The sequence below is a fragment of the Perca flavescens genome, chromosome 9 (genome assembly GCF_004354835.1).
Source record: "Perca flavescens isolate YP-PL-M2 chromosome 9, PFLA_1.0, whole genome shotgun sequence".
Taxonomy (NCBI): Eukaryota; Metazoa; Chordata; class Actinopteri; order Perciformes; family Percidae; genus Perca; species Perca flavescens.
The window spans coordinates 14,712,148-14,733,092 of NC_041339.1; the positions used below are offsets into that span (position 1 = coordinate 14,712,148).

At 41.3% G+C, this 20,945-nt stretch overlaps 1 protein-coding gene across 1 annotated transcript in view; it reads right to left on the reverse strand.

Annotated features, from left to right (window-relative positions):
- Window positions 1-2,795: 2,795 nt before the first annotated feature.
- ell (elongation factor RNA polymerase II) overlaps window positions 2,796-20,945 on the reverse strand; it is a 31,788-nt gene continuing 13,638 nt past the window's right edge. The window contains exons 2-12 of the mRNA XM_028587759.1: window positions 19,870-19,914; window positions 13,039-13,160; window positions 11,141-11,304; window positions 9,738-9,988; window positions 9,507-9,631; window positions 6,546-6,627; window positions 4,213-4,843; window positions 3,655-3,721; window positions 3,258-3,429; window positions 3,086-3,130; window positions 2,796-2,994 (exon numbers count right to left, since the gene is read on the reverse strand). Coding sequence (XP_028443560.1) covers window positions 2,890-2,994; window positions 3,086-3,130; window positions 3,258-3,429; window positions 3,655-3,721; window positions 4,213-4,843; window positions 6,546-6,627; window positions 9,507-9,631; window positions 9,738-9,988; window positions 11,141-11,304; window positions 13,039-13,160; window positions 19,870-19,914 — 1,809 coding nt within the window. The 3' untranslated portion in view covers window positions 2,796-2,889. The remainder of the gene's footprint in view (window positions 2,995-3,085; window positions 3,131-3,257; window positions 3,430-3,654; window positions 3,722-4,212; window positions 4,844-6,545; window positions 6,628-9,506; window positions 9,632-9,737; window positions 9,989-11,140; window positions 11,305-13,038; window positions 13,161-19,869; window positions 19,915-20,945) is intronic.

Genomic DNA, 20,945 nt, shown 5'->3' on the forward strand with positions numbered 1-20,945 from the left:
AAAAAAAAAGAAAGCAGCTTCAACTTCTCATTTATAGTAGTGTTATGGAGTATCCAGACTTTATGTCTCAGTGTTCTTTCCTATGGGCATAGTTGCATCTTTTGGACATTATCAAAGCCAGAATGTCAAGATAGGACTGTTTAACACAAACCAAAGAACTGTGCATATTTAATATTCTCCATAACAATTTAAGATTTGTACTCAAAATAAACCAAAAATCTCTTACATGCACCAACTAATTAAATTCAAATTAAACTTCATTACAATAAATGGACAGCAACAACGGTTTCAGAATTTCACAAATAAGGATTTTAAAGAATTTTATTGAAACAAAAAAAAAAGATCAATTTCAGTCCCAGTCCCTTATGGTTTTCAAAAAGCGTGCTTTGGATTTTATCGCCAACATTCCTCCTTGCTTATACAGCAGCATGTATATACTCAGAGAAAAGAAAAGAAAAACCTATACAACAGGTCATTTTGGCACAATCAACTCATAACAACGGCACTCCTGTGCTGGCATATCGTTACTTTCAAACGGTTTGCTCTCCGCTGAAGCAAAAATGGGTTTACTGATGAACTCATTCACAATGGAGTTTGACTGTAATAGAGGTGTAATACAGTAATCGTGTCAGAATGTTCGAGAAAACAAGATACAGTAAGAGAGTTGAAAAAGTGTCTTCTCGTTTAAAAAGGTTGCAGTACTGGGCGATGCGGATTCTGGTAACATGACAATTCACCATACACTTTAAGTCCCGAATCCAGCCTCCGCCTAGACCCAGCAGGATCGGTGTGATGAGGTGGGAGCATTGGCCTTAATCGTAGTGTTTGCATTAGGAGAGGGATATAAATCGGAAACCTGGCATTACATTTAAACACTTAAACCCAGTCATGCAAATCCCATCTGGAGCAAAAGGAGCCTCCTCGGGCTTCTCACGAGAAAACACTGAATTAAGTTTCCTGGGTGATAAATTATGACGAATGAAATTATAACAACAGGAAGTAGAGAAATCCTTTGCCAACATTTGGTAGAGCGTTTAAGTTTCATCCCACTTGGTAAGCACTTTGGTATACATGCTGGTCAGAGCCACGTCGAATTGATAAAGATACTAAATTCGGTTGGACTAGGCCTTTGCTTGGCTTTCGATATCCTTGGGCAGGTTGTTTTTTTGTTTGTTTTTTCTTCAAGTAAAGATACAAAGACTGTCCATTGTAACACATTCATAAAGCATGCACTCTGATGGACAAAGAGTCATTTGGACAACCCTCCCCCCCCACCCCCCCTCCAGTAACAGCAAGATCAGGAGAAAAAGTGCTGATTTTTCATATTCACATAAAAAGATCGATATATAAGAAAAGCATTCGCTGACTAAACTCAACTCGCTTTGTTCGTCAGGTTAAGTTCCGATACAGCAGTTCTAGTTCGGCTTCGGATACGTCTCGACGCTTCTCGCACGTGGAGAGCTGATCCGGGAAGTAGATCTCAGGTCAACCTCCGTGAATATCTGACATCACATTTTGAAAAGGCAAAAACTGGTCGCAGGTGAGCGCCTTCCTCCTCCGAGAGGCCTCCGCCTGGGAGATGATCAGGGATGGCTTCGTCTTAACAGTCGTCTCGATGGACTAGCACGTGGGTCAGTGAGCAGACAAAACTAAAAAAATTTAGTTTTTTTTTTTTTTTTAAGACACTGTAAATACTATTTTAACATAATTAAAAAAGGGGACAATGATGGTAACTTAGGAGATATCAGATCTGTTGATCATGTTTTAAAGATGAAAATGCATCATCTTACAATTACAGGATCTTCTGAAGCGTGATGAAGGGCAGAGCTGGCAATCAACTCTTCAGATAACTTTGAATAATTCTATTTGCTACAAACGCCATCATGACCTCAACTGGAGATACAACCAATTAAGAGCTAAATCTAGTTTTTTTTTGACCGATACATTATGATGAACCATAACTAAAAAAGGACCACACGCTGTAACCGATGCACGTGCACGGCCCGAGTGAGGACCGCGCTCAAAAGAAAATCTACAGCTCAAGAGTGACTGGAAACTTTCAAACATACACACAAACCTGCGTCCGACTGTGTGCATTTAGATGCCTCTGCTTGATTTAATCAATAGTGATATCTGCACCGCTTTAAAATAAAAAAAATAAAAAGGAGAAAAATAGAATTAATGCCAACAGACTGACAATTAGATGGGCAAGGCAGCTTCTGAATAAAATACTGGCTGACATTCAAGATGTGAGGACAGAAAAAGAGAGACAGCTTTTTAAGTACTCATATTGAGGAGTGTAAAACAGACTCATTCCCCCCAATTTAAGTGTAAAAAATAAATAAAAAGAAAAAAAACGGAGAAATATCTTCCAACGTCATAACCATTCGATTCAGCATGTGGTGAAAACTGATGCATCATTTCCTTACTCAAAAAAACATATGAGTTGCATTTGGCATACAATCTGCAGTTTTCATCTCCGTGTCCCCAAGAAAGTAGGAGAGTCTCCATGTTTGACTCGTTCAGACCTCTGTGCACTATAAGCAGGGTGGGCTGTTGAGAAAAACAAAAGCCACACAGAACCTATTTTTCTTAATGCATTGTAACTACACAGACGGGCCCAGCCACTCTAGGCACAACCCCATCTTCCAAAAAAGAAATGAAAAAAAAAAAAAAAAAAAAAAAAAAAACAGAAAAAGATTGCGTGTTCTGCTTAGTCCTCATTAGAGCCTTTGGCCCCAATGAGTGGAATACTCCTTTCATGGCGTCTTCCATGAGAACCTTTTTTTTTTTTTTATATATTTTTTTTTAGCACAGGCGGAATCCAGAGTTTTCCTTTATCTGCTTGGTTTCCAGAGACAACAGGGAAACAATGTCTGCTAACTACTTTTAAAGTTGCTGTTGATCGTACTCGGCAATAAGTCTCTTTATATGTGCCAGTTTGTTGTGTAGATATTCACAGCGGTTCTTCTCTTGGCTATAGTTTGGATTAGTCTGCAAGGGACATGAACGAGAGTCACAATCCGATCATCTGCTAACGTACATTAAGCCATCAATATCTGATATAGCAGGACTTCAAACTTACCTTTTTTATTTTATGATACTCTTGAAGTATCTGATTGTGGATTGTCTGTGGAGAGAACACACACAAAAAAGGATAAGGGATATGAATAAAACTGAAAAGGGCATCTTGCTAGTTATTAAGAATATTTTTTAACAAAAATAGCAGATTTGTGTGCGTGCTTTAGGAAACGTACCTTGTACTTGTCTGTGCCTTGATGGAGCTGTTTGAGCTCATTGTCCAGCACAGTGAACTGCCGGGTGATGCCCTCTATCCGAGCATGCAGACCCCGGTACTCGCTGTACTCTGCGTTGAAATCGTTTTTATACCTCTGACGTTGCTCCGGAGAGCCGATCACCGTGTACTTCCTAGGATGGAAATAAGAGAAAGTTACTGAAAAGGGAATTTTGGGAGAAAGTCACACCGTATACTGTACGTAGGAAGTCAACACTGGCACTCCAGTGAGAGGAACAATGCTTATTACAGGGAGACTTAATGAGAGGAACCGACACAAACCAATGAAATTCATTCATCCCAGGGTTGTTGTTGTTTTTTTTTTTTTTTTTATGTTTAAAACGGCGTTAAATACTCACACTAAATAGTCTGCCACCTCAGGTGATGACGTAGGAATACTGGTACTGTTGCACATTCCATTTAGATCTGAAAACAGAGTCACACAGTTAGAAAAGGGAATTCATCTGAATAAGTTATGTTTGCTGCGTCTCTGCCTGAAAGAGAGAAAAAAACAACTGGAAAGGCAACACCACAAAAGGATCATTATTTATAATTAGTTATTGTTTCCATCATTAATTCTCTGAAGATATTATCTGCCAGTTGGACTCACAGGCGTGTATTTAAGGTTATTGAAGGCATAAAGCTAAACAGCAGGTGTCTCGGTTTAAAAATCGGTGAGTCACGTACTGGCTACATGACACATCACCTACTCCTAGTGATGACTAACTGGTGTCCATCCACATATAAAAGTACTACTTTTATTCAGAAAGCTCTTATCTGATACAAGAGCTGTGAAACTGAATGTAGTAAATAACACATTTTGTGCAGAAGAATGGTGGGAATGATGTGTGTGTGTGTGTGTGTGTGTGTGTGTGTGTGTGTGTGTGTGTGTGTGTGTGTGTTTTTGTTCCGCTCACCTGTGCTTTTGTGTGGAATACTGTTGCTTGTGAGGTTTCCTGGGCTCATCCCACAGGCTCGGTTAGGCTCAGGCACACGCTCCCCACGACTCTTCCTCTCCTTCGCTTGCGCCCTCTCTCTCACCCTCTCCTTGTCTTTGCTCTTCTCCTTGTCTTTATGCTTTTTTGACTTCTTCCTGGACTTGTTGTTGAAGGATGAAGGACTCTTGTCCCGAGGGCCGTCGGCGCCTGTGTGCCCAGGAGAGGACTTGCCGATGCTGGGCGCGGTGAGCATCGTCGAGCCCAAGAACAACGAAGGAGGCTGGCCGAGCCTCTCGGACACTGCGGTTTCCTGAGAGTCACAATCTCTCCCGTTGTGGCTGGAGTCATTGCTGACATCCGACAGTGCTTCGAAAGGACGAGGGATGTCCAGCACGGGGAGCTGCTGGGAGCTGGACGTCAAGCCGCCGTCTGACACAGAAACCGCCACGCCTGCCTGCGCTTCACCTGCCTGCGCTCCACCTGCCTCCCCTCTCCCGTTGGAGGAGCTGAGCTTGCCATTAACTGGGGCTGTTGCGGCTTTGCTGGCGAGATGCGATATCCTGGGCTTTTTGTTGGCAAGAGGGTCGATGAAGTCCGCAGGGGGCCGTTTCTGGCAAAGAAAATAGCAGTTTTAGTAGCAGAACTTGAAATGGGATTCAATATGAATTCAATTCACCTCAGGAGAGAGCAAGAAAAAAAAAATGCAATCATGGTCTGAGCAAACAAAAATGGTTTGAAGAGTGGATGACAAGGGAGTGTACAGAGGAGAGGATCTAGTACGAGCAGATAGATGGAGAAAAGAACACTGAGAAATAAGAAAGAGCAGCACTGAGAACAGGATGACTGTGCGGTCTTTATTTTTTTTTTTTAAACAATGCCAGGGATTAAATGACAGACTAGAATTACAGGTCCTGTTAGACCCAGCCCACACTAATGTCTTTGGGAGTGGCTGACCCAATCACTGTGTGTTGGCTATCCCAACAGGATACTTTGGGGCTCTGTAACTACAGCAGCACCAGTGAGGAGTTCCGTTTGGGTCTTAAAGGAGACCATTTCCACACTATTATTTGTATTTATTTTTTTTACACCCAAAAACAGCTATATGACAACACTGCAGAGCGGAAAAAAACAATGCTGTAATATAGTGCGGACAGGGAAAACAAGGCCAAATTTCTGTGATCCTAGCGAGCAAGAGGCAGCAGAACAAAGTGGGACCTAACAAAAGATGAAGATGGAGAGACTTTAGATTTTATTTCTGTATTCCAGTGTAAACGGAAAACATTTTGGAAAAAGCTAGTTATTTTTGCATTTATCGGTTTTTGTGTGGACATGGTCTCGCCCTGTTTGCCTTGCAGCTCTCCCTGATCCATCCCTCACCTATCTGAGGTTTACCCACAGCTCTTTACCTGGTGTGGTTCTCTTTTATACCAGTGAATCTAAAAGAGAGCCTGGGGTACTGTTTGCTTGTGTTTGTGTACTGTGTTTACTGAGGGAGGGAGCGGAAAGGAAGGGCCATACATAGAGGTGTCTGAGGTGAGAAGAATCTTAGAGGAAGGAGCTATTGATATAAACCGAGCAGCTCCTCCTTCCTCTCCCTAATGGAAGTGCAAACAATGGGTAATCTCGGGAGTCTGGGCTGACCTAAAAACAGAGCAGCAGGACAAGAAATATTAAAAATTGAATTATGCAATGAGTTTCACTAAAATAAGATGTACCATGGGGGCCATTTGGTTTCGTAACAAAGCTTTGGTACTCATGCAAAACTGTGTATATTTTTTAAAAGGTTCTTGAAGAGCTCAAAACAACCATTGGTTAAGTAATTCTGTTCAACTGGAACCAGTTAAGAAAACACGTACTGCAAATGAAATTCACTGAAAAGACAAGAGAGGAAACCGAAATCCGTTTGGAGGGAGCCAGATGATCTAGAAAAACCCTCCATGGTAAAGAGCGGAAACCAGCAGACTGCAGGGACAACCCGGTGAGCAGGCTACGGGTAGAAAAGGTGGAAAAGTTCCCCTACCATTTCTACTGGATCAGCTGGAAAAGCTGAAGGCATACAGGCTCTGGTTAAAGATTAGCTAGGCAGTGTTTACACTCTACTGAATTAACATCAAGCAGTTTGAAAGCTCAGTAACTTATTATAAATTACTAATAAAATTATGAAATAAACACAAAATATTTTTTTTCCAATAGAACAAAAAGTACTCGAAAGCCGTTAACATTACACAATTGAGAGAAGAGTGGAAACTTAGGGATAAAAGGAAATGTGTGTGGATGGGAGAGAAAGGTAGAAGAGCAAACAGGAAGCTCACCTGAGATGGCGAGCTGCTGGCCAGCTCTTTGGGCGGGCTCTCCAGCGGAGGGGCAGAGCTGTTCTGGGCCTGGCTCTGTTTTCTAAGAGTGAACACATGCATGTATAAACAAATGCACACACACAAAAAAATAAATATATAATAATAAATAAAAAAAAACGTGATGTAATTTCTGCAGACTAAACTGTAAACTGCATACCAGCGCTGCAGGAACACTACTTTCTGTCCAACAACCTGTTGAGGTACACAGCCTTTCCATCTGCACTAATGCAGCAATGTCCGAGCCTTCAACTACACTATATCTGACTGGTCATCCAGCGCATGTGGTGTTTACTGGTTTGACCAACACATCAAAAGCTATTAGGCGATTTGTGCTCTTTGAGCTTGAAAATACTCGAGCAAAAAGTACAAACTCCATAGCTGCCATTTCCTCAGTGACAAGCCAATTCTAAAGAATCATAAAGGACATTTAAAAACAAGTGACAACAGTTGCTTTGTGAAGCTGAGAGGGTAGCCATGACAACAGAGCAAATAAGGGCCTACTTGACAGAGCAGCACTTTATCATAAGCACACACTTCATGTTCAAAAATGGACAGAGAAAAAAAAAAAAAACTTCAATCATTAAATCTGTTTACCAGTGTCATAGTCCACTTCTGCTTTATTTTCTTTTCTACAGAAGAATAATAGTCATCTCACAGACATTTAGCTATTTTGGCAGCTAGTTCAAGATGAGTGAGAAAGTGGCATGACACGACATTGACAGAGAGAAAGCCAGAGAGACAGAATATGGTGCTGCAGCCCACTTTGGGTATGGATGTTTGGGAGGTTTACCAGACAATATGCACAGTACAAAGTTGACTACATGTTTTTTTTCGATGGGATCAGGGACGTACTGCACTACTTGTTTTCATACCACTTGTATTTGTGTACTTTCATAACACTCGATCCCTGACCTCACTTCACTCTGCGGTCTTTACACCTGTATTATGAGCCAAGAACCATCTTAGTGCCACGTGTGAACAGAGCCTCAGATTGATTATGATGCACTAAACTCTGACCTCATTATGTACCAGAATAATCTGTCAAACAGCACAAGTGTCAAAATAAAAGATTGGTGCCAAATAACAGCTATCCAACCGAGATAAACAGTGCTTAACCAACTCTGCCAAGCCGTGGTTAATTCTCAGCATGATAACCATCCCGTTGAGCCAGTCTTGTTTTAAAACAGATGTACACACAGTGAAGAATTAATAATTAAAAGTGGAATTTCAGTATGCTTTCTTGATCAGACCGTTCTAGCTCTGGTTTAAAGGTTTACCGCACAAAGAAGCCACTGCCACAAACAGGACATGTTAAAAAGCACTTTGCACATGCAGAGATGCTGCTGTCCCAGCTGATGACATTATCAGAAGGGGGGCAGTTGGGTACACCAAGTCTAGTCAATTCAGATCTGTGTGTGTGTGTGTGTGTGTGTGTGTGGCGGGGACAGTCCGATAGACAAGCATGAGCTATGAGTGAGACAGCAGGCCGAAACGATATGGCTGAACCTTGGACGGGTGCCACCTCACACACGAATCGGCATGTGCTGGAACACTGTTGCATCATGTGCGTTCCGGTCGTGTTGCTGCGCTACTCCTGCGTGACTGACTGCATTAGCTCAGAACTCTGGAGGAGCTGGGGAGGGTGAGGTGGTATTAGGTGGGAGGCTATTAGTCAGCTGATAAACTCACAAACAGAGCTCAAAGTATAGTTACAAGTGAGACACACGGATAGGAAGCAAGTATGTGTGACTATGCATACAAAATACACAGAGTGGCCAGAAATAAATGAAATCCAAATACATAGTAATAAATAAATGCCAACTTTGGGAAACTTTTTTAAATATAAATAAAAAAAATTTTTAAAGTGTAAGGAATTTTTGTTCTCTATCAATGTAGATGAGAATAAAATACCAAAAATTAAAACACCTTTCAAACACCCAATACAACACAAAACATACCATAATGCTATGTCACTAGCAGTATCAACACAAAGCCAACACTTTAGCTGCCTTAAGAGTTTACCCACAGGTAAAACCAAGCTCATCATGGAGAATAGGAGCTATTCTTGAGTCCACTACATAAACACAAACTGAGCACTGGAGCATTGCTGCCTGGTCTATATATAGCTAAGCTGGGAGCTTGCTTTTCCTTAGTGGCCCAGATCCTCAGAAATCAGATTTTTCCACTGGGAAGAGGGCCAGCCGCTCATGCTGTCAACAAATACAACACTTAGACAAAATTCAGTGGAGCACACAGAAAACTTCCTGTGGACGCACAGAAACACAACCTGCCAGTGTAACAAATAGCACGCGTGGGCTTTACACAACCATACCTCATGCATTACATAATTTCAAGTGCACACAATTCAATCCAAGGCAGCCTTATATTTCCTTATCATATCTTGTACACAACAATCTCCATTGGTTATGTACCAAGATATTAAAAAGGGAAATACTTTGCACACAGTTGTCAGTCCTTTAGAAGGCCATTTCTCTACAAAGCTTGGCAGCTCTACGATGCTCACATACCAGAGCCATCACCCTGTGGCCTCACCCTCGCCACAGTGTCAACACGACAACAAAACAAGGTGCTTTGCAGTGTCACAAATCTGTAAAACTTGAGAATAGTCTACCCAGCTAAAGCAAATACAATGGAAGTAAATCTGATGTACCAAGTCGTACACGCAAAAAAAAACAAATCTGTTTCTTTTCAAATGCTACAATATTGGCCATTGTTGCTCAGAAGCTAAGGGACCTCGGGCTGCTGGTATGCTCTGTCACAAACCTTGCCAAAAAACAAAACAAAGAACTGACCATTTATAAGACAGTAGACTGGACTGATTTATAGCTGATGAGAATCATCATCAGAATAGGGTGATGTGTGGATTTAAAGTGAGAGAGATCCACATCTCTGACGTACTTAAACAGGATTCTCTTAAGAAGCTGCTGGTCTCCTTCTGTGTAGCCTGGCCAGTCCTTCTGAATCTCCTTATACAAAAAGTCCTTCAATGTGAAGGTGTTGTCTTTCCCATTCAGGTTCGCCACCTAGGAAATGAGAAAGAGGCATGGGTAAGTCTACTTGCCTCTGCAGTTGGCGAGAGGCAACGGAGGGCAATAAGTGTGTGTGTGTGTGTGTGTGTGTGTGTGAGACCTGTTGCAGGTGGCTATCCAGGGAGTCCTTGTCTAATGGCAAGAGGCCATCTTTCTGCAACCTCAGGATTAGCTCAGGCTTCTTGTAAGGCTTGAGGGCCAGCAGGTGTGTGAGGCGCTCCCGGAGCGGCCTGTGCTGAGCGGTGCCCTTCTTTAGCGTACTGCTAGAGATGATGACCGGCCGGGAGGTCCTCCGCAACGGGGCGACGTCTGAGAGGCCAGGTGCCGGTTTCCGGATCTGAACCTTCTTACCTGAGGTGTGGAGAAGTTACAGGCATTAGTAAGTTGGATAAGGAACTGTCTTGTCAGTGTGATCACAGGATTTTCTTTTTGTTTTCTCATTTTTCTATTTGATAATTGACAATTTTATTTATCTTACCAAATAGTTTTTAGGGTGGTCATTCTAAAGAACAGATAGTTTGTACAGTTTACTATAACTGACAATTTAAAAATCACAGGAGGAATTTAGTACTACAATCTAGCAGTGAAACCAGTGCTTAAGAAAAAAAACATGAATCTCAGCCAGAAATATATTTAGTTCTGTCAACCTCTTTATCTCAGCGACTGATAATGGCTGAGGGAGACTCCAAAAAGATCATGTACTGATCTTTACTACTGCTGCCACCATCCACCCAAACTCACCTTTTCTTTACAAACAGCTATTATCACCGTCTCCCACGGAGACCTTTTTCAGGTGATTCTTGTGTTGCCTGCTACTGAGTCCGAAATACTGTTTGGATCCACAGCACACACGGACTAGACAATTTTTGACTCCCTGCTGAACAGTGAATAGGCTTGCACTTGTTCTCTTTTTTTTTTGCAGGCACCAAGGCAGGACTGCTGTGGTTTTCTACTGTGGCTGTAGCACGATGTGGTTTATTGTGCCGGTCAGAGACCAAATCAAGAAGCCAGAAACTTGATGCGTTATGCCCAGGGACATTTCTGCCTCTGTGTTTTTAAATCACACACAGTATATGGGTTTAGAGAGAAAGAGGATCAGTGTGCAATGCATGTGGCGCATTTGCTAACCATTGAGGAAGCAACCACCATCAAATTCAATAAAGTCCTGGTTACAGATGAGGCATGCTGGCAGTGTGCTGGCCCTCTGCCATTCAGGCCCAGACCCAAACAACCTGTCTGGTGCGATGTGAACCCATTCACCAGCAGAGAAAAGCTACACAAACACATGGACCATTTGGCTGTTTGCAGGGTACAGAAATTCTTCCAGTCTCTTGACGCCTGTTAACTCCCATCATCTTTACGGTGTTTAAAATGGAAATACCTCTTCCCCCCCCATCAACCAAAAGCCGAGTTATTAAATACTGGTCTTTTCAGGTCCATGACTGAGAAAACGGACCGGTGCATATTTGGTGGCCTGCGTGAGTCTGTTCCAGGTTTCCTCACCTACGTATCTTCCCCCAGGCTTGATGACGATAGCACTCCTACTGCGAGTCTCCTCCTCGACCTGGGCCATATTTTCCCTGGCCTTCTGGTAGGAGTCATCTGTGGCACATACTGTAATCTTGTCCTGGATCCCACCCAAACAATCCAGCTGAATGCTCCCTTCACTGCCAAAACAAAGAGGAGATCGTGAGAGAGGAAGACGGGGATAAAGTGACCAGAAGCTTCAACTGAAAGAGAATGGAAAAGATTGGATGGGAATCTACTTATTATGAAGGTGCTATAGTACATGATTAGTTTGACAGTTATTTGCAATAGACAGGAAATAAACCTATGTTATATTTTAGGGCATACCACTACAAGTTCATTCTCAGCATTTACCTTAAATCTCTCACCATTTGCAAAAATCTATCCATTCACTGTGCATTCCTGCCCAGATGAGGTCCATTAAACACCCCCGAGGTCACAGCTATTTATTTATTTTTTTTCAATTTCCATCCAACAAGACTGACTTCCACATCATATCCTATTCTTTCCTGACTTTCCAGCTCGCTTCGATTCCCCTCCGCGTCGATGAGGAATGGCAGAAAATGAGATGGTGCTGGCGCAGGCGCACTCAGTGGAAGTGGAGTCATTTGGGCTTTAGATTTGAACTCAAGGTTGATTAGGATCCAGCCAGGGATGTGGATAAACTCCAGCTGACCCACTTGTTAAATATATTTTAAGAATAATGGGGTCAGAAACTTGACAGTCAGAGTGGCAGAAGATTTGTGTTGTTCCCCAGTAGGTTTCTCTACTTCCTTCCCCTTTGACACTAGCAAATGTTTGCATGTCAGGCCAGAGAAAGTGTGCAGAACAAGTTTAAAGGGCTCGATGCATATAAGGGGATAGATCCACAACATAAGCAGGTATTTTGGCGTTGCCACTGCTACGACACAGAGTCAACACACGCAGCAAGAGCAAGTACTACAAATATATGCAGATATAGCAAAAACTAAAATGCATGTGTTGCTTCTATTTTGAACAACTTTGTTCTTATTTTGCAATGGTGCACAATTTGCAAACACTCAATTTTATAATTTTGGAAGAATTATTAGTAAAAAGGTCAGTTTTGACTGGATTTTATCCCATGGTATCTACCCCTATCCCACCCTTCCCATTTGTTTTATTGAAAATAAAATAGGACAAGTATATCATTTCCCAGTGTAATGCTAATGCACCTCCAGATTGCATCTTTCCATTTTAGTAGCTGCTACTTGGAGCCAAAGTCCTGATTGTGTTCATCAAAACGCCACTGAGAGGATTGTTGATTCACCTCAGATCCTAACTATGTTAAACAAACAGATTGCCTACCTGGAAACACTCATTAGGTAACTTTGTCCAAAACACTCTTGAGTCAAATGCTCCCCAACAACTAAATTGGTGTTACTGCAAAAGAAGAATTGGTTGCACATCTAACTAACTATAAATCAAGAAACCTCCGTGTGTGTCTTTCAAACGTCACCCGGCATACGCAAATGACGTAACGCGCAGCATGCTGTTGTACGAGCCTCTGTACTTTGCGACTTTGTTGCGAGATTTTGCAACTTCACAGACCCCCTTAGCAACTTTTCAAAAAAGCAATAGAAAGGTGCTATATAAATGCAGCACATTTACCTTTTACCATTGGAGGAGTGGTTCTCGAGAACGCTTTGAACGGGCACGCCACCCAACAATGCTGAAAGCAGCAATACTAGGAACCAAGTTTTTTAGAACTGTATTTTCTGTCACGTTTGTGATCATTTACACAATAAAGAAAAATAAATAAATACTGGGAACCAAGTAACTGGCCCATTCCGAACAGGCACACAGCTTGATAAAAAGAGGAGTGGAAGTGGGTGCGATTCAGTGTTTGCTTTCACCTGGTGATGTACTGCTGGATGCAGTCGAAGCTGCCCTGGGGGTTATCTCTGCCCACATTTGACAGATAGAATGTAAACGTTTGCAGTTCACTGGAATTTTCTGACCGTGGTATTGAAATTTTCTGTTGAAGACAAAGAAGAAATACATGAACATATGAAATCAACATGAGATATCCCTGTTCTTAATTATTTGGCATAAGGCCTCATAGCGTTAAAATCCGTAGACTTGGACACCATTTTTATTTTTGATGTATTCAGTATTATAAACAAATGCCAGTGCTCTTTTCCTTAAAAACCTGGCTCTGACTAGGCAAAGCTGTGAGTGAGCCCCAGGTATTTTCTTGCTGGCTTTAAAAAAAAAAAAAAAAAAAAAAAATTCCTAAAAATCCACTGCCTTGCGTTCCTCCAGCTTATTTCTACTAGGATGGTCTGTGCACTGAAGAAGGATCCTAATTGCATTCCCAACGTGGGATTGGAGGAACCACAGGTAAATTACTACAGCAGTAGAACTATGATGGGTATTTCTGTAGTGTCCGGTCTTTGACACAGTTATGCACTTTTGTTCCACCCCCAGAATTGCCTTTTTTTTTTTTTTTTAAAAGACTTAAGAGGAAGTGGAGTTAACCACTGTCAACTGACCTTTAATCAGACAGCTGCTGGACAATTTGTTTACATGGAGCAAATAATTAGACAAGTGATTACTGGAATGCAGATGCTGATAAAATACAGTTTGCATTTAGGCATTGAATGAAAAGGGTTAACATGTTAATGCAGTGCAAATAAGGCATGTCAGTAAACTTCTTAGAGAGAAATGTGAAAGAGAGAGGGAGACACTAAAAAAAAATAGCCTTGCCACTTGAGTCTACCCGATTCCACCTCACCCTATCATTAGGATGTGTAGTCACATATGCATGCATTTGACAAGTCCTGAAGAGAAAACACCAGTTGAAAGTAGTTTAAGACTAATGGCAAGGCCAGCCAGGTAAGGTTTCCAGGAGGGCGTGGCAGGCTGACGACCTGCTCAGCTCGGTTTTCATGAGCATGAATTCAAGTGGTGTCACAAGGACTGGGCATCAGACTGATCCATGGTAACAAAAGATGGATGTATTAGATGGTTGTGGATCCCCAGTAAAGTTCTTCTTGACCAGTGAGCAGCTCATTGCCGCTGACCTAACCTAACCTAGAATAGAGGCTCAGCCTGGCTTCTTCACCAGTGCTGGGACTGATATGCGGTCAGACTGTAGGCAGCTCTGTTCGGTTTACCAAAAGTCCCAACACGTGAAGGCTGCAGGTGGCCGACTATAAATAAATACAATGTCCTATATTTGCCCTCCTGGAAGACCTGTGCTCTCAGTTATCCATAGTGCTTTAGTATAACATAACACTTCAGTTTAACATAACACACACACTGCTGCAGTCAACCTCATACAGATTAATTAATAACTGATACAATTTGAAAATACAACCATTATAGTATTAGTTTTACCTTTAATTACCATCATGAAAAGACTGTTGATGAATCCAAAATGAAAATGCAATCTCAGAACCCATCGGCTATTGTCTGTTGACAATGTTGCTTGTTTAAAAAAAAAAAAAAAAAATCCATCTACATTCATATGCAGATGTCGGTTTATAGAGATAGCCTAAATGTCGACTGGATGTAAAACATCTACAAGAAGAATTGACTCTGACTGTAACTAATGAACAGCGCACGGAAGAGGAAGTCTTGGCCCGGATATCAGTTATCCAGATATCCGCTGGCTACACTGGAACCCGAAAAAATATTGGCTGTTGCCCCCAGAGGCCAAATCATCACAAACCACAATGTGCATACACTCATTTTTACTCATGCGTGAAAAAGTACAGTTTCTAATGAAAATGGGTCATCAGGTGAAAGCTGACACTTTGTCTTTAGTGAGTGTGTTTTTTTTTTTTTCTAGTTTGCATTTACTATGCATCTAGACTACACAGCAGTATTTGTGCACTTTGAGAATGGCTCTTGCTGCAAGCTATTTAATGGCAAAGTTATATGTATATAAAGTACTGATGTGATGTGCGAGATGTATCGTGTGTTCAATTTTGATGCTTGAAATGTTATGTCCATGTGTTTGTATCTGAGAACCCCCTTCAAAAACGAGATGGTGCATCTCAAGGGGTTTGATTGACACACAGCGGGGATAATCAAACTGTGGATGCTGTAACTTTAAGCTTACATTCTTTTGTAAAAACAGCCTTTCCCCTCTTAGGAAGAACTAAAAACCCCTATGTTAAAATCTGTTTAACTCGCAAATTAAAAACCTTGCATGCAACAGCATTAGTTGGAGTGTTTATCAAAGCTTCATCGTATGTACACTCAAATTAGCAGTGTACATACAGCTACATATAGTGAATGAAATTAACCGCGGTGAATTCGAACACCACTACAAAAAGGCGAACACTATATAGTGCGCCATTTCCGTGATAGGGAACGGTTTCGAACACAGCTAGAGATAGAGGCCTGACACACAAAGAGGACATCAAAGATGTTGGAAAGTGCTGACTGCTCCAAGTGCTTTGCTCATGTGGCCTCATTTTTTTCCAGTTAAAAAGCAGAACAAACCGTAAAGATTGTGACGACCACCTGACTCTTCTGTTCCTGCATAACATAACTAGTCAGCAGTAGTTAGCATTTATAATCCCAAATTTATTTTGGAAAGAAAAACAAAAACAAGCCAATGCCAGCGCAAATTTCTTTACATATGTTCAGAATATGAATTCGGATTCAAATCGTAGCTGGCACTTAAAAGTTTAGCTTTGAGCCGGCGTGGTCAGTCTGTGGTCTTTGGCTTGTGGAGGACAAAAAGAAAAAAATGAAAAGATAAAGAGGAAACTAAATGGGCGACAGAGCTGTGGATAAGTGTCGACTAGCGCCAATGGTGCTGGTGGATACATCGCAAAATCTATGATGGATATTTAGCCACATCATGACACAACGCTGGCCCACACTCAGAAATACATGCTGTACATAATGACAGAAAGCTTGAAGCCACTTAAACGGCCAGAATGAAATGTGCAGGAGAAATGACAGCAGAGAGTGCATAAAGGATTCATCGACAATGTTGAAGTATTCCTGTGTCCTACATGTTGTATACAGCCCACATAAATATGGTCTTAAAATCTGAACCCAAACCTGTCTGGAAAAAACCCTTGCATTTTCGGTCTGTTTTTTTAGGTCTTGAAATGTTTTCCTTTCTAAATGATGAAAGAAACTTGTTATGTGTGTGCTCACTTTGTCAGAGCTCAGAGAGAGCTGTACCAGATGAATGAATATGAGAGCTCATCGTGACAGCCAGGCCATTTGCTCTGTAATTTAGCCACTTTCACACTCCTGACTAGCATTCTGATCTCAACAGTAACAGATTTTCCACCATGGTGGAGTTTGCTCTTTGCTGCATCAGTAAAATGCATGCCTTACTTTACTTTTTCAGCCAAAAAACACCAGGCCTACCATCTGATCTGATTGACAAACATGACTTCACATATGCCTGTATTGCATGCATACATATGTGTTGTCAACACATTCCAATTATTGCTAAAAAGAAAAAGATTTAAAAATGTATAATTAGAAAATTTGATTTTACTTGGTGATATAGCATAACTTATAGTAAGAGTATAAAAAGGGAGTCTGGCTCTACGCAGGATTGCAGTGTTCTGCACAGCTCCCAATTTTACACTATAATATTGACTACAGGACGGCAGAATCAAATTATCAAGACTCCTAGAGGGTGCCTAAATAATGACTGACTATCGTAAATGTAGAAATTATAGACCCTTACAAAATACACAGACCTGAGCTACACCAATAATCATAAAATGTCAGACAACATGCACACCAAACAATGAGTTGAACAAATTTGCTAAGCTGCTGCTACCTGGGGTGTATCGATGAGTTTGGAAAGCACGCAGTGGATTCCCTAAGCAACACGTCTAGCCTTAAAAATAAATGTAACGTATGCTCTGTGTGTGTGTGTGTGTGTGTGTGTGTGTGTGTGTGTGTGTGTGTGTGTTTCACTGCAGCATGGACAGAATGAGGTGTTGTGCTATAATGTGAGTGCAGCTGTCTGGGAGCAGATTTTGCTCGTTTGTGCCTTAGACACGAGTGTCAACTTTAGGAGTAAATTGCTTATGTACCTGTAGGTCACCAAGTAAACAAGCCACTGTTCTAGTTATCAACTCCTGCATTCCCAACGTTTAACCTTTTCATTGAGTGGGAATTTGCAAACTGTATTCAATGCTGAATGAGGGGGGAGCTTCATTCAGCAATGGGCTAACTTCCATGTAATGTCTTCGCTGCGTAATCATACAACAAAAAAATAGAGTATGTTCTGCTATTCTTACGAGAAAACTCTTTTTTTACAGTTTCAGCCATCATGTTATTGAGTAATAACATTTTCCCAAAGTCATCGCTGAGATATGGGGATGCGGCAGCTCTAGGGCTTCATGAGGAAGCACTTTAGGGTAAACAATACAATGGTCCCCCTCAAGAAATGTAGACATTTGCAGAAGTTTAGATGCTGACGAGTGTAGTAGGCAGTCATTGGTTAATAATTAATTACAAGTCTATACCAAGGACACACATTCAACCTGCAGTTCTCCATATGGTGCCAACCGTTTTATATAACATTTAATGACCTAAGATAACTTAAGTGTCAAACCGTTCACATAAGACAAAGGCAAAGGGTGCAGACTACGGAGCAGGGTTGAAAGTGAACCTGTAGGAAGGGAGGAATAAGATAGATGTTAAAACATACAATAGAGATACTAGAATCCTGCTATTGGAGGCATTGTGACCATGGTAATGCCCACAAAACAACGTTTTTGGACAAAGATGGATAGCCAATAAAATATTCGGACACGAGGCAAATCACTAAATGAACCAGCTCCTTGGATGTCAAACTGAACTGCCAGCACAGAAGTGCACATAGAGTGTCAGACTGGGCAGGCTCTCGCATGCAAACACTGCCTTTTGCCCGTGCAGGAAGCAGTGGCTTGTGCAGACAAGGTTTGTGAGCATGAGGATGTTTATTGTCTTCATGGGGACAATTAATTGCTCATATAGAGAGTGCTGGCACCCTAGTCTGGGTTTTGTGATCATCTAATGGTGTAGACACATATAACAGACGGCCGACCGTTGACAGAAAACCCTGTCGATATGATCATGACTGTGAAATGTGAACTGGGTTGTGCTGCTGGTTATGGGAACTGTCCCCGAGGTCCAAAAAACTGCCTCGGGACACATCAAAAAGACGAGAGGAGACGAGACGTAATACGCCTCCATAACAGCAGGCAGCGCTAATCTGTATTGTTGCCCAAGAAATGAAAACCGGCAGCTGATTGGACGAACGCGTCACATGGGTTTGTTTTCTCCGGATATTCAGACCTGGACTGTCATGGCGGCCGTTCAGAATACGATCTCAAATTGTACTAAAATAGTTCACTGAAACGTGTTTCTGAAAACATTTTAAGCGAGAAATAGGCCATGCAGTTGCTGAATCTGTCCTCATTTCAGCTCAACAAAAGGTCAGTTAAAAAGATTTTCATCAGATTTTGAGAGAATGTAGTCACGTCTTTCCGCTCGTCATTTCCGGGTGAGTCCCGACTGCCCTGCCGCCGACCGAATATGTCAGGTCGGCCAAAACGAACGCTGACAGCCCCCCAGACGGACGACGGCACGGGACACACCGAACCGATTTGAGTCACTGACCTCGCGAGACTGTCCCACGGCCGATAATCGGCCTGATGTGTCCCGGCCCTTAAACAACCAGCAGGTACCAAGTGCAAAACGGAGGCACGTTTTTTAACAAATTCTTCCAGGACATAAAAACGATTCCACAATCTATTGCATTGCTACTTGTTTCTTTCCTTCACTTAGCATATCTTGTGCATTTATTGACTGGCCTCTATTGCACCACAGAGGCAAGGCAGGCGCAGGTTAACTTTAGCTTTGCTGTAGTGGTGAATATTAGCAGGTACAAAACACCTACAGCTTTCAGTCTGCTCTGTCTCAAGCCGGCTTTGTTTCCTCAGCTGTTCGCCCATTGCTTTTCCTTGCATTAATTAAGTAGTGCAGTTAATATTGGTAATAGTACAAATGGTTGACACAAGACAAGGGGCCACCAACAAGTTATCAGCAACAGAGAGCTTTGATCTGATCCAATTTCAAAGACATAATTTGAAAAGCATCAGTCCCTCAAATCACTCTACAGGATCCAAGGGAGGTCTCAGAGAGGCTAATGCATGAAGATCAAGTTTCATCAGCCAAAAGTTCCTACTACGCAAAGAAACAGGAACATGTTACATGGGAAGGATATACTGACAGAGCAGGTGAGAAGTTATGAAAAACAAGGCAGCTAACGGGACATTTTAAAAGGGAGGTTTCAGAGTATTTTGAGGGGCCCGGTTGCCATTTTGGCACGTTTAGGAGCCAAAGCAAAATAACCCAAATACTGTGGCCAGTAGCAAGAGAGGCTGGGAAACATTTGCCTGATCAGGTCCCAGTGAGATAGTGTATTAAGATCAAGCAATGTTAACATAGCACACGACACATATGGCAAAAAGTACATCATTCAATTTAGAGCAGCTCTGCCAGCATCTTTCTTGCTGCTCACTTAAAGACATGGCACTGAAGTGTCAAGGGCTGGTTTGAAAAAGTGGGAGTCAGTTGGAGTTTGAGCTTCAAAATGTTTTCTTGAAAGAAATTTCTGTGTTGACACCTGAATTCTGAAAACAAAACTTTATGCATTGGATTAGAACAGACAGTGTGGGGGGGGGGAGAGAGAAATATGTTCTTACCCCTTGGTTTCCATTAAATCTGATCAATGGCCGTGATGACAGGACCTATAAAAAGACAAACAACAGCTTTGAGAAATAATCTCCATGGTAAACAAAACAAAGAAAAGATCTTGTAGGTTGCCATTAATACACAGGTTTAAGTAGCAGCACTGAATAAGATATAAAAAACAAAAAGAAAAAAAAACAACGGAAGTACAAATAATTGCTGAAAGCATGCACCAAGTACTGCAATATCAGTTCATAAATGTTAAATCCACCATAATTATCTTTTCTCTTTGTTTTCAACTAGTGTACTTTGACTGTGCATCGAGCTCCAACATGAAACTGGTTCAACACATTCAAGAAATGTGAAAAACAGAGAAACCACAATTTTGATAGCATTTCCTATTCAAAGCTATGGTGTTACAATTTCAAGTTGGCATTAGTGGATTTCACATCAGGGAAACAAATAGTCCCACATTTCAGTGCTGCGTACACTCGGACGAGTTTACTACCAAGACCAATTTCCTATTGTCATTTATCAAAATCCAAGGCTAGTTCTGGTTCAGTGGTTACTTTCTTTACTTAAAATGTATACAGATTTATTACACCTACGAGAAATGCTTAAATTAAATAATTAAAAAATAAATAAATAAATAAAAGTGTTTGGTGAAAGGTGTTCTCCAGTTAGGTTAAATTTTAAATAAAATTGCCATCAATGTACCCATTAAGTGGAACATTTTAAATGTACAATAACTAAATCCAGTGTCACTGAAAGTTGTAAAACAATAAAAACATGAAAACACTTTTAATACGGTTGATAGTAAATTTGCAAGGTAATAGCCTTTTTAATAGGGGTGCATATCGATATCGTTTTTTAAGCTCAAGATTAGATAAAAAAAAAAATAAAAAAATAAAACTCGATTTGCGATTCAAAAACCATTCTCAATTCAAAAAACGATTCACAGCATGTAAGTGTAGTTACTTTTCCCATGTGACTGCCGTAGACATACAGTTAAATTTTTCCAATTCTATGAATCGATTTTAAAAGCTTGAATCGCGATACGAATGTGAATCGATTGTTTTGCACACCCCTA